Source organism: Lepisosteus oculatus, chromosome 2 (assembly GCF_040954835.1).
Source record: "Lepisosteus oculatus isolate fLepOcu1 chromosome 2, fLepOcu1.hap2, whole genome shotgun sequence".
NCBI classification, from domain to species: Eukaryota; Metazoa; Chordata; class Actinopteri; order Semionotiformes; family Lepisosteidae; genus Lepisosteus; species Lepisosteus oculatus.
In genome coordinates this window covers 38,126,500-38,141,154 of record NC_090697.1, presented here as the reverse complement: position 1 = coordinate 38,141,154, position 14,655 = coordinate 38,126,500, and the positions used below count along the sequence as shown (strand labels likewise).

Genomic DNA, 14,655 nt, shown 5'->3' with positions numbered 1-14,655 from the left:
CTTTGTGGGTGCATTTTTAGAATGGGGAGAAAGGCTGTAATATATTTTATGGCATCTGAGAGAGAGAGAGAGAGAGAGAGAGAGAGAGAGAGAGAGAGAGAGCCACAGATTGTATTCCATTTAAAATAGAAGGCAGCTAATCCTTATTATGACCTGCTGTATGCAAGCATTATTTAAGAGTTGAATACTTGGTAGCAATCTGGGTTTTTTCTGGGTGGTCTAGGCATAAGTTTTTTAAATGCTTTGTCTGTAAACTCTTGTACAGAGAAACTTGTGTTGTATGTTTGTTTTATATGTTTATGTTGTGTGTGTCACTGTCATTGTTAAACCCCCAGTACTGTACCTCAATGTTCAGTTCCACCTGGAATGTACGTACACAGATTATCCTTAGTAGGAGTAGGAGTCAGAAGCCAGAAGGGTTCCAAGGAGGTGAAGTACAAAAACAAGAGGCAAAGTCGTGGTCTAGAACGAGAGCAAGGAGTCAAAAGCCAGAAGAGTAGTAGAACAAACGCTGGGACAAGTAACAAGTAACAACTGAGCTCAAAGAGGAGACCTCAATAGTGAGCAAGGTAAAAGAGGAGAGTGGGGGTTTAAATAGAGTGTGGTGTTAATTGGTGCATGGGCATTTAGAGAGACTAGAGCTCCTGGAAATGCGGGAGCATGTGCATGCTTGTGGGTGGTTTGTTACACCAACTCAGCTTGAAAGGGTAAGGATCTGATGAACTATAAGAAAAAGGGCCATGCACAATCTTGGATGAGCTGCTTAAGTACCACCAGGAGGGGAACATTCTCATTGTACATTAAATTATACTTTTAACTTTAATACACACATGGAGCGGCAATCTTACCAATACTTGACGCTTCATTAAGAGCAAGAGAAAACAAGCTGTCCAGCAGAAATTGCCATTGTTGGTTCTCAGAAAGGCTTGTATCATTAATCACTTGTTTAACACTCAACACTCAGAAACTGAACCTTATTAGAGTACTTCATTGACTTACCAGAGAACACCTGCAGTTTATGCTGGATGGGCACATACATTTTAGAATTGTGCATCACAATGTGTTCTACTACTACTACTACTACTACTACCACCACCACCTTTTGCACCTCAGCTGGAGGCAGCAAAACACTGATGGGGTACAGTAGCAGCGCCCTGAATACATATAGCACCAAAGTTAATGTTCCCATCTGTATTAGTGGGGGACGTTACAGAAACAGAGGAATTGCTCTGGCATTTGCACTTGATGTCAATTGCTCCATACTAGGATTTTGATGTTCAGCAAGCTGTTTTAAGACTAGCAGATTCAAGGTGGACTTACATTATAGAAAGTGTCCAGCTCTTCAATTTCTGCCTTAAAAGTATCTATCTTATCTGCAATTACACGGGCTAAAGCTCTGGCATTACTAGGGCTTGGTAAGACCCTGCTGTTTGCTGCTGAATTGCACTTATCTAACGGAATACATTTCCAAGTGGGGCCAGAACCATTATGAGCTACTTGTGCTCTAACACTAATGTCGTCACTGCCACCTCAATCTGACACTTCCTGACAATTTTCCCTGTAAATCCAGTTTTACAAATTGTGAATTACAATGATTCAAAGACAAATTACACAATAGTTCTATGCGTTTTGTTACACAGAGTCATTATGAGTAGGCCTAGTCACTGAACATATAATAATTCCTTACATTTACAGTATGTAGTGTTTTTCTGGACACTCCACTTAAAGCACTTTACAGGTAATGGGGATCCTCTCCAGCATCACCAATATGCATCATCCAGGTGGATGCTGCAATGGCAGCCATAATGAGCCAGAATGCTCACCAGCTATCAGTGGGGAGGAGAACAGAGTGAAGAAGCCAATTCATATTCATTATTCGGAGGCCATGATTGGTAAAGGCCAAATGTGACACTTGGCCAGGATGCCGGCCAGGGTGACACTCCTACTCTTTGAGAGACACCCTGAGATTTTTAATGACCACAGAAAGTCAGGACCTCAATTTAACATCTCATCTGAAGGACGGAACCTTTTAACATTATAGTGTCCCCATCACTATACTGGGGCATTAGGACCCACATAGACTGCAGGTGAGCACCCCCTGCTGGCCCCACTAACACCTCTTCCAGCAGCAACCTTAGTTTTTCCCAGGAGGTCTCCCATCCAGTACTGACCAGGCTCACACCTGTTCAGCTTCAGTGGGTTGCCAATTGTGAATTGCAGGGTAGATATAGCTCCTGGCATATAAATACTATATACAGTATATATATACACACACACACACTAAACCTTTCTACCTTCTACTATTTCACACAACCAAAAAAAAAACTCCATTCAGTACGATAGCATAGTTCATTTACTGGAGAATTCCAGATGCACACAAAGTCCAGGTATCCACCTTTCATGCAATAGTCTCTGAACTTTAATCTTACATAAGAAAAAGCAAGTAATGTGACAGTCTGGCACCTTCCTTTTCTAACCTTTGCAGAGCAGTTGGTTCTTGCTCCCATGATGATTCTTCAGTCTTGCCTCAACACCTATTAAGCAGAATATTATTTAAGAATGCACACGCAGCCTACCAGAGAGAGTTTAAACTGGGAGAGTTGCTGGTTGCTCCTGCACTCAAGCACCAACAACTCCTTAGTGACTCAGCTACAGAATTAGTGCACTTTACACTGCACCTACAAAATTTATTACCAATAAACAATAACAGCCACCATACAACTTATTTTACATTACTCTAAATTTGTATTTCGATTAGTCCTTTTAATTATGTCATTCATATACAGGTATACAACCCTAAAGAGGTATCCGTGTGTATGTAACTAAAGTAGCTGCATTATACAATAAGAAGAAGCTAAACAAACTGCAATATACTATTTTAAGAAGAATTCCTTACATTTATATTGTGGTTTTCTGGACACTCCACTGAAAACATTTTACAAATAATGGGGACCCCCCTCCAACACCACCAATGTGCAGCACCCACCTGGATGATGTGATGGCAGTTAGTGATCCAGTATGCTCACCAAGTATAAGTGGGGAGGATAACAGAGTGATGAAGCCAATTCATAGATGGGGATTACCAAGAGGCCATCATTGGTGAAGACCAGTGAGACATTTGGCTAGGATGCTGGGGTAAGATCGCTACTACTTTTTTAAAAAGAAAAACACCCTGGAATATTTAATGACCACAGAGAGACAGGACCTCTGTTTTATGCGTTATTCAAAGGATAGCACCTCTTTACAGTATGGTATCCCTGTCACTATACTGGGACATTAGGATCCACACGGACTGCAGGGTGAGTGCCCCCCTACTGGCTCCTAATATCACTTTCAGCAGCAACCTTAGCTTTCCAAGGAGGTCTACCATCCAGGTGTCCAGGCTCACATCTACTTAGCTTCAGAGTGTTGCCAGGTGCAAGTTGCAGGGCAATATGGCTACTGGCCATATCCTCAAAGCATCATTGAAATTTGTTACTGTAACTGCATACCTCTTAGGGAGAAGATGATTTAGACATGTACTGTACACGCATATACAGGCTACAAGAGAGAGCTTAATAAGATTGGTTGAGACGGGTGTACAGTGTGATGAGATCGCCCACATTCTTGTAAATAGTTCCCTGGTTTCGCACCCCTGTTATACTTGTATCCAATCGCCACCCTATCCCCGTGTAGGTACCCGAATAGAGTAGTGTTGCTCTCGTCTCTCTCTGGTGCTTGCTCGTTCTCTCTCACCCTCAGTCTGTCTTCTGCAGACGCGTGGTAGCGGGAGTGCTGTGCTGGCTGTACCGAAGTTTAATTAAAGCGCTGCTTTCTTTACTCAACCAGTGTCTGGGTCACTGAGTCCATCCTCGCCGAACCCAAAACTGTTACAATACAATACTGTCACGTAGCAGTTCTTTCTAGGCCTTATGCAGACAACACGATCCGGTTGGTGAAGACACAGTAGGAATAAAATCATGCAGGCGAAGGGATGGAGACAAGGGTGCGTGTCCAAGGAGTGCAGGTGTCCAGGGGAAGTGAGTCCGGGGCAAACAATTCATATAGGAAATCCAAAGGGGTAATCGGAAACAAAGGCAGAAGTCCATGGCCAGGCGATCTATCTGGGGGGGAATAGGAACAGGAACCAGGTCGGAACCGGAGAGGGGAATCAGGAACAGAAAGTTAAAAGCATAAAGGAGCCAGACGCAACAGGACCCGGACTCTGATGAAACGCGATTCAATGAGGAACCTCAAGTGACGTCTACGTCTGTTTTTTTAAGAGGGGCTGGAATAAGGAACAGGTGTGGGGAATGAGGTAGAACGAGGAAGGGGTGGAGGGCCCTTAAGAGGAGGAGTTGCGATTGTGACAAATACTTTGGACATTTCTTTGAATCTTCAAAGTAAGGATGATAGTTTTCTAATACTTCAGGAAGTTTTTGTTTTTTGCTTTTATATTTTTCACAATACAAATTTCAAATTCCAGACAGATGCTGGCATCCGGAACTTTCGGCAAGGGGTTTAAAAGATAACTTATCTACGGCCATGAAAATAATTCTGCCTTGCTGTATAAACAGCAGATTCTATGCATTTTCAGTAATAGATTGACAACTTTCCTAGAAAGGTCCAGTTTAATCACAAAAGTTTTAGAATAGTTCATTGTGTATTCAAGGAGTTTTAGTTAAGATTTCAATTTAGTTTCAGTCTTATTAAGATTAGAGGGAAATATGTATTTCTAATAAAATCCTTTGTTGTTACTAATGGATACTAAACTTAATTGTGATGAAATGTAAGAAATCCATCATGTTTTGACTGAAATAAAACAAGCAGTTAGGTAATATCTTAGTTTTAAATTTTGTGACTGTATTCAGAATGTCACCCAACACAATCACTGCTTTACAGTCTGAAAAAAATAATGGAAGAATATTTACAGACTTCAACAGAGAAAACAGATTGATTAGAAAAGCATCTGAAATGGAAACAAATGTTAGTTTGCAGAAGTAGAGGCAGCCACACAATACTTACATAAGTGAGTCTAAAACTTATTGCTTCTAAGACCTAGAATCCTTTATCATGGTAATATTTGTTCCTGCGTAAAATATCAATTGAGAACAATTGATAACATATCAGTTTAACTGTATAGATTCCATGACAGTAGACTGCAATGAGGAACCAGTAAATATTATCTCCATCCTCAAAAGTAGTAGCCCTGGGATTTTTAATGACCACGGAGAGTCAGGACCTTGGTTTTACGTGTCATCCGAAGGACGGCGCCTGTTTACAGTATAGTGTCCCCATCACAATACTGGGGCATTAGGATCCACATGGACCGCAGGGTGAGCACACATCTGTGTCTTGGTTAAAACGGTGGCACAAGCTCAGGTCTTTGCTCTCCTCTGCCATTTTTGCGTACCCTCAGGGGCAATCACGTGACTACCGATGTTATCTGCACTGGGCCTTGGACTTTGTTCTGAGCGCAAGGCTGGGGATCCAATACATACAAAGACAGAATTCTGCAACGACCAATGTGAATACTCTGCTCGATCAACGGAAGCCTACAGTTGGACCCTTGTCGACAATCTGGATAGTTTTATTCAGAAGCAGCACTTGACCGGGAAGGAACTCAAGTTCAAGGAACGAACGACTGCACTGCACGCTGTAGTTAGATTCCTCCCTTTGTCCTACTCTGAGCTGCACCTCGACTGGTTGGCCAGTAGCCAGAGGACGCCGGGACGACGCCTATTGGACGAGCGCTTCGACAGAGTTGCAACAGAGCCTGTCAGCTGGTTTTGGTGTTCGTGCCAGGAAATCCAAACCAAATCCAAATCCATACACAGTGGTTAAGTAAACCCAATGTTCAACATTACATCTCAAGAATTTAATTGTTACTTCAACACGAGTTGTTATCAATTTAATTAATGAGTAATGTATTTACTTTTAAATTTAGTGTAAGAGTGGTTAATGGGACTGATTAATGATATGGTATAGCTGAACGGTATACTAAAGTATATTCTCTGTTGTGTATGTTTTTGTGTTTGAAGCTTTTTATGATTATATACCTGAATTTCTATAACCCTCACAGTAAGCCACCTGTAACCAGGCAGACTGATATATGTATATGTTTGGCGCACAATTTACGTTCAATAAATGTATCTTGTGTATTGAATCTGTGTGTGTGTGCGTTGCTGGTTGTTGTGACAATTGATTGTCTAATAGCTATCTTGTGTATTGAATCTGTGTGTGTGTGCGTTGCTGGTTGTTGTGACAATTGATTGTCTAATAGCTATAACGAATCACCTCGTGATTACTGCTACAATTCATAATTGCCCCAGTAAATTCACAAAACTCCAAAGGTAAACCTTATTACTGCTTTGAACACTGAATCCACAGACCCATATGTTTCTGCATACATCTCCTTACTTTTCAGCCCACTGAAAACTGGAAATATTGACACCAGTCAGATTATTGACACTATTTTATCAATATCTATTGACACTAATCAGGTTATTGACACTATGATATCTATATTCTTAAAGACACTTCATTATATTATTGATAGTGTATTTCATTTTGTATTTTTGTTATTGAACAGTACAGGAGAGAGTAATTAAATTTTCACTATTTACATATGATGTACAGTAAAAGTTAATTCTCTGTTTTATTTACTGGACTGAATATATAGTGTATATACTATAACTGCCATTTATTCTAATTATAAAGTTATAATATGTTTTTTCATTTTTCATTTTCATTCATAATGTATGTTTTCCCTCTCTAAATCATGGACTGCTAGCTGTTGCTACATTGTGTTTCATGCTCAGTACCCCTTCTACTCTTAAAAACATCAGTGCATGCACAGAACAGCAACAGATACTGGTATGGATAAAGTGCCTTTTTATTTTCTAGTAGATAATAATATTCAACACTGTCCACTCAATATCGCAGAGCAGATAAAAAATAGAACTCTAAAACACAGACATTCCAGACTGGCCACAAGCACCCCATTAGACCCCAGTTACCCAACAAATGTTCCAAAATACTGCAGTCCTGCATTTCTGTCCCCTATGTAGTTCCTTAGGTGGTTGTTACGTCTCCGGTTTCTCATACAGCCACTTTAAGAAGGTGTAGACTTTTCAGGAATACCTGACCACTCACCTGTCCCATTTAATCAACACACCCTTAGGTCTTCTCGATTTTAGGATGCTCTGGTCATTCATTCTCTGCTCAGTATTTTGGAAGCTCACTCCTGATACTCGGTGTTCATCATTTGTCTTGATTCTCATGGTTTTTCGGCTTGTTTTCTCTTTGACCCTTTGGCTTTTGAAATCTCGGACTAGCTTTTGATTTGGCACCCTACTCTGCACAGGATCTCTCTCAACTAATCCGGCAACTGTAACAGTGATTCTTATTCACCTTCTCTGGTCATCCCAAACAACGTGGTTCCCTCATGCTCTAATGTCAGGAGGGAGATGATGCTAGAGCTTTCCTCAGCTGTTCCCTGTAAAGTCCCTAGTGTCCTAGGTCCAATTCTGTGATCTTTTCTTGTCCCAGTTCTGCTTGAACTGGCTTGAACTTAATCTTTCATCACAAAGGCTCTTGACTTTTCTCCTGGGGGGTGGAAGCATCTCTACAATGCTTTCTATTGACAGAGCCAACTAACCAGTGCTAATTTAGGTAAATGGCCGTACACAGATTGCCAGGTGTAATAATGCATTGTTCCATCTAATCCTTTTCTTAGGGCCCCCAATCAAACATACTTATCAACCCACACATTTTCTATGAAATTGAATTTCTGAATTGCCCTTCACTTATGTTAAGAGGGCTTTTGTACAGGGCAGGAAAAGCTAAGAACTCAGAGTATCACTTAGGTTCCTGTGACAGGAAGTTCCTTTTTTGTCGCCAGCAATTGTCAACTTCACGGAGCTCAATAATAAATAGTTTGATACCTGTCTCTACCCATAGCTGGGAAACTAGATCTAAAAGAATTAGAAGTGATTGAATTAGCAAAATCTAAGGCAAGAAAAAATAGTTTTAAGAGCACAGAGTGATTTTTATTTTCTGTTCTGTAAATATATGTTAAAAATCATTGAAATGTTTTTTTTTATTTCTTTCTAGGCCAGGTGTGATGGTAATGACAGATAAATAAAGATCATTTGTATTGATTTTGGATTCGTGCATGGATCAATGCATCCAAGATAAAGATGGAAACTTCTAGATGTTGAAAGGCAGATGTACGGAATGAGTTTTTCATTCGTATTCAAAGAAAAAGTCAATAACATTCATTGGGCAGCAGAAGAAAGTTCTTTATTATACTGTACAGTATTGACACAGAAGAGGTAAGAATTTTGGGTACTAGAAGGTCTCAAACTGCTCAAAAAAATGTAAATGAATCTCCAGGTCCCAGTTGTAGTATTTAAGGAAACTATAGACATTCAGAAGGCAATTGATGCAACTCCTTCAACAGTCTCTTAAGATGGGGACCTGAGGTCTGGAGTAATGTAGTACCCATCCAAGAACTGTGAAAAGGCTGAGTCAAGTAATAAAAGAACAATAATTCTTGCTTTGTAATAGAAATGTAATAGAAATGATTATATGAACTAAATTAGAGGACTATATGGAAATAACATCCTACGGAACTGTCAAAATGTTGTTAGAAAAGGAATTTAGATCTAACTAACTTGAATTCTTTGAAAATGAAATTACACTAATTGATACATACAGAGCATATGATATGGTACATTAAGCTTTTTAGATAGCCTTTAATAAAGTCCTCCATAAATGATTAATTTTCAAATTCTATGTCATTCACATTTGCATTGAGAATTGGTTAAGTAAATGAAAACAGAAAGCAACAGATGTGTTAATTTTCAAATTGGGGTAATGTAATTGGTAGATCACCACAGAGATCTTTTCTAGGACCACTGCTCTTCCTAATTTATATAAATGATCTTGATGCTGGTATTGTTGGTAAAATAACATTTGAAAATGATATTGCTGCTCTGGACCTTATGCATAGAAGAGAAACCAATTGCATTCCAGGACTTTAAAGGAATGTCATACACTAATGGGTGGAAAGAACTGAACATTTTTAGTCAACAAAGCCAAGCAATTGGCTATTGCAGCTACTATGTTTGTTTATTTTTGTGTGATTAAAACAAACATTGCATTATACAGTATATCACATTACAGTTAAGTTTCCACTTATCTTTTTCTTGATGTTAGTGCTTTCAGTGAGAAATACAATAGTTTAATGTCTCACTATCTAAAGAAAGAAATCAGAAATTAAATATTTTATTTTCATTATTTTTTAGAGAAATTTGGTTTCACAGAGTATAACATTATTTGACAAACCTTTATCTTTTATAATTAAAAGGGCATAAACTAGTAAAAAAAACAGTTTTTAGATTAATACCAGTTACATGTCTTGCTGTGTAAAGCCAAGCATTACTTAAAGATGTTTTAAAGTATTTATATTAAGCATAAAAAACAATTTTCTATAAGAAATTGAAAAAAAAATCATATTATTCAACAGAGATCAGTTTTCTTATATTATTAAGATGTCAGATCAGGGTTCTGCACGATTTAGTGATATTACTGTTAGATTACATCACTTTTGTACTCTTCAAACACCTACACATCTGATGTAATCTGCCCTATGATATGACTAATTTTTACTCTTAATGCACTTCTGAAACAATTGGTTTTCTGAGTCAAACTGCGGACAACATACTGTAGACTGACTGCATTACAGTCATAGAAGGTATTGTTATGTAGAAGGTCAATGAGGTGATAGTATTGTGATTTTATTTAAATTCTAATTTTATTTCTTTCCAAAAGTTGTTCCATTCACATTACTTAACAGTAATTAAAATACAGTCATTAATACATTAATTATGTTTTTGTCTAAAAGTTTATGTGGTATGATCCTGTTTTTACTTTAGTTACAAATATTTAAATTGCATGAGTATATATCAGATTGGATATTCAACACACTGTGAATAGATAATAAGGTGTTTGGACATTAAGCCTATAGTTTCTGGTGCTTATATGAGCAATAATACTTTTCACAAAGTTCATAGTGTGTACAGATATATGCAGAATCTGTCTGTTACAAGAATGGCATGATCACTTTGGTTTTGACTGGATTGCAAAAACAAGTACTAAGAGATTGAAACAATAGTGGTCTGAAAGGCCTGTTAAATTGGCATTTATGATCTTACTAGAACAGTGTACTGTAAAAGGGTTGTAAAATTTCTGATAACAGCTAAACGTGATTATTTGTATACAATTACACTGTACTTATTTATTGGACATATATAATGGGAGTTGATGGATTTAATAACATAAAAAAGCAAGTGGGCCCTTTTAAACAAAATAAAAGTCAACAACAGTTTAACATTCATTAAAAAAGGTTTTGTGTTTTATACTGTTGTTTGTATAGGGCTAATGTGATTAAGAGAAAACAATACAGTACTAGCAGACGGTCACTGCTTTATGCTTCAGTACTTCATCAATTAACTGTTCTAAACATTTTCACAAAATTTAAATTGACTAATTTATCTACATAATTTGTGTTATTGAATTAAGTATTGATGAAAGACTCTGTAGCAGACTGGCTTGAGGATGTGGCTTCTGCAACATTGAACATCCCTGCAATAAAGGAATACATTTCACATGAAATATTGCAATTTTAATGGCTGCTATTTAAGGCAGAAACAGTACTGAGGTAGTATCAGTATTGTATTGAGTATATATCATTTTTGGTTTTCTTATTTATTTTATCCATAGTAGACTTTGGACCATATTTGTAAAACTTTTACAGTTGTGCTATGTTACAGTAACAGCCTATTATTCCTAGAGAGAAAATGACACCAAGAATCTATAACACAACATGTAAACATTTCAAGAGTATAATATTAAACTGCCTAAAACAATTTTAAAATTTTGTTTTTTTTTCCTAAAGTTGAGTATCCACCAAATGTTCATTTTTCAAAGCAGGATGGTAAACCTAATGTGACAGTTACTGTATTAAGACAAAGACACCAACATTCTTCACAGTCATCACAACAGATTTCAATACATGTATGCTTCAGCTACTTATTACCTGATAATGACTTACAACTCAACGTTTATAATGACCAATGCAAATATCCTGGCAATATTGAATCCTAATGTTTCAGTATTTACATATTGACTGACTTGATGGCACTAAACGGGTAAAGTGGAATCTCAGAAGCTTCAAATGTCTTCAAACAGCCACTTTTTTAATCATTATAATATAAGATAAAATAAATGCCTACTTACTCCTTCTTCGTTTGAATACATTGAATCTGTTTCCACTTGAAGACGTACCACCACTTGTGCTCTGCAACAATACATGACATTTTAGGTAACTTGGCCCACTGCATTTGTGTTGAGCTCTGACGAAAGGACATTTCCAAGTGCATGACAATGGTTGAGTCTAGCAACTGAATGGCTTTTACCCATGTAAAGTTCTGTTTTCTGCAATTCATTTAGGTTTTGGTGCTTTGTTCACAAATCTTCTTACATGAACAACTTTTATCTTTCTCATAAAGTATTTGATTAGTACTGTATATCCAAGTTGACTTATAATGTTTAAAAATTACACAAAGTTTAAATACAGGGACCAATGCTGCAGGTAAAATAAAATAAGTGAATTAATAAAATGATAATTTTGTGAAATGTAATGTAAAATGCATGAAATGTGTGTCTTCAAGTGTCCACATAGTGTTAAAGACTAGGGAATTACAATTTATATGAAAGATAATAATTGTTTAAATATTTAAATTTGTAAGACTTGATTAAAATCATATACCGAAGAACAAACTCTTTCGATGTTTACTAAAGCATTTAAAGCATCATAACTCACCCTTGTCTGTTGAGAACCTCTCTGAACGAATGAAAATCTGCGGAAAATGGCTGATCGTATCTGTGGGTGAATTACATAAAAGCATGGAACATAGGCAGTTGACTTACAGTATGTGGTATATTAGAAATGAAAATAGGAGTACACAGCAACATGTTAACTAAAGAAATAATACTGAAAATTTAAAAAAATTAAATTCAAAGTTTATTTGATTTATTAATATAATATGTTATAATACAGATACAATTTAGTATTTAATATGGATAAAAGAAGTGATCATATTTAAATACATTTCAAATAAACTTTAACACAGTTTCATGCAATACTGTATATAGAAAGAAAGACTGCAAGCTTATTTTACATATCAATAAAAACACTTTTAATAGTCCAAAGCCCTTGTAAACACCAATATTCGAGGTCCCCCACTGCATATACTGTATATTTAAAGTAACGGACAAATTGATAATGCATCAGGCAGAATCAGAACCTTCAATCTGTAGAGAAAAGAAAATCTTAAATACTTACTTTGCTGTCTAGAAGTATTCCAAACACTAAAATAAAGAATCCCTTAAAATAAGAATAACACAAAACCATTAGGCAATAGTCTCTACAAAATAAAGATATCAAGAATTATTTAAGATGTTTGCATTCTATTTCTATAGTTGACTATATTCTGTAGTCTTAAAATTAGCTCTAGGCATTCATCTACAGTTTTAAGAACAAATTATTTCAGACTTTGAAAAATAACTGGATTTTGAAAACCCTTACTTTCTGAGCCCATTGTGGTAATTGTGAATTAATCGGTAAAATTATTATAACATCAAAAGCATACAAATATAAGTGTTTACCTGGAATGAGTTGAGGACAGCAAAAACAACATTGAGCCCTACGCTTCCAGGAGAAACCATAAGTCCAATTCCAAACCCCCAAGTAAGACCAAAAAGGGGTGTTAGAATGGCGACGCATCTCACAATCACATGCAGGGCATTTTTTTCATCAGTATGAGAGCCTTCTCCAACTCCCCTTCTCAGCATTTTGAAGATAACCGCAAGCAGAATGAGAAAATTAATGGCAACAATGGCTAAGGCAGGAATGACAAAAGCGAGGAGTGCCTTTGTCTCATTCCAGTTAAGCCAACATACATTCTCAACGGTGTAGTGGTTCTGAGGGGCTGTGGCTATGATAGTGGTCATAGCTATGATGAAAGGGCAACCGTATCCTAAGCTGAATGCAATCCCCAACATGGCTGCTTTGGACAAGTGCGAAAAAACCAGCATTGTTCGGTAGAAAAGCAGGAGAGCAGAAGCGAACATCCAAAAGAACAAGGCCAGGTAAAAATAATGAATAAACCAGGTGGTTGTTCTGCAGGATGGCACAGGTATCACTTCATAGGTGTTAATGGCTGCACCTATCATGAACCAAATGTCTGCAATCAGAAGAGATATAGCAATGTTTACAATTGTTACATGCCGCATATATGATGTGCTGTTTTTAGTCACAAGACTCCACACAAATGCCTCAATAAGAAGGCACAAGACCAAGCTTAGCATTGATATGCCCACTCCGATATAAGTAATGAAATCTAAAAGTATCCGAATTGATTCAGGAAAATTAAAACTAGGTGACATTAAAATTGAAAAAGAGGTCAGATGATTGCAGAAACAGGAGACAGTTCCATCTTTGCTGGTTTGTAATTGACATCCTGTTGAATCCCACCCTCCTGTTTTGTTGAAAAGAAGAAAGTTCCAAAAAACACAGAGAGGATTGTCCAGAGATGTGTTATTTACTTGAAATGTTAAAATAGCTTTGTCTATTGAAACATTGCCATTTTTGTTCTTAACATTTACTGACGTAATATCTGCATTTATAGTCTTGTTTGCATCTATGCTATTGTTGATGTTTCTTGTTGGTAAGATTTCTGAAAGGGTGAAAAACAGAATGCTGGTAACTGTAGTGTCTGGGGGAAAAAGTGTATCTGGAAACTCTATCTGATTTGATGTATTAGTAAAGGTGGAACTATAAGTGCCATTGTTAATTATTTTGCTCTGCAAGTCAATATTCTTTCTTGTGATGCTGACAGTTGTATTTGAAGAAAGAGATCCTGTGAAACGTTCCACTGAAAACAACAAATTAGAGCTAGAATTCAAAGTTTCATTTTGGTTATTTAAGGAAATCCATGATTTCACTGATTCTGGGGATATGATGACATCCACTGTTGCAATGAAATTCTGAAAATAATAATAAAAAGAAAATTAATTTGATTCATTCATTTATATAATAGAAAAGATTAAATATAAATATAAAATATTACACTGAAGTAATTTGCTGTAACATTTGAACATAAAAGTAAAAATTACTGGAATGAAGCATATTTACAAATACTTCATATGTATAAAATGTTTCATCTTGCCATCCTTACAATGGAAGTCACAGAAATTGTTAGAGACAACTTGGAGGTGCAGGGTCAAGTTTTTGTTTGCTGTTTCAACATATTTTATTTTATGCATGCATTTCAACTTATTTTATTTTAAAAGGATTATCGCTCATATGAAGCATCCACCATGCTTATAGAGTTAATCAATACAGTTTCACAGTTTACATTAGATACTGCTTATGTTTCTAATTTTATAAATTAAAGTGTAAAATTAGTCTAATTTTCTAATTTTGGCTTAAGTTGCTTAGCATTCACAAAATTAGTTTAACGATTACACTGAAATGTACTTAGGCAAAATAGGACTGATCATTTTTTTTGCTAAACCCACCTGATATGGAATAGCTAATTGTGTGTT

General features: G+C 36.7%; 1 protein-coding gene across 2 annotated transcripts in view; it reads right to left on the bottom strand.

The window, feature by feature from the left end:
- Nucleotides 1-8,261: 8,261 nt before the first annotated feature.
- The window catches only part of LOC102698599 (adhesion G protein-coupled receptor F5-like), a 47,457-nt gene continuing 41,063 nt past the window's right edge, over nucleotides 8,262-14,655 (bottom strand). For both annotated transcript variants that reach the window (XM_015351372.2, XM_015351379.2), the window contains 5 exons: nucleotides 12,715-14,094; nucleotides 12,392-12,433; nucleotides 11,870-11,929; nucleotides 11,284-11,344; nucleotides 8,262-10,629 (listed from right to left, as the gene is read on the bottom strand). In XM_015351372.2, coding sequence (XP_015206858.2) covers nucleotides 10,562-10,629; nucleotides 11,284-11,344; nucleotides 11,870-11,929; nucleotides 12,392-12,433; nucleotides 12,715-14,094 — 1,611 coding nt within the window. In that variant the 3' untranslated portion in view covers nucleotides 8,262-10,561. The remainder of the gene's footprint in view (nucleotides 10,630-11,283; nucleotides 11,345-11,869; nucleotides 11,930-12,391; nucleotides 12,434-12,714; nucleotides 14,095-14,655) is intronic.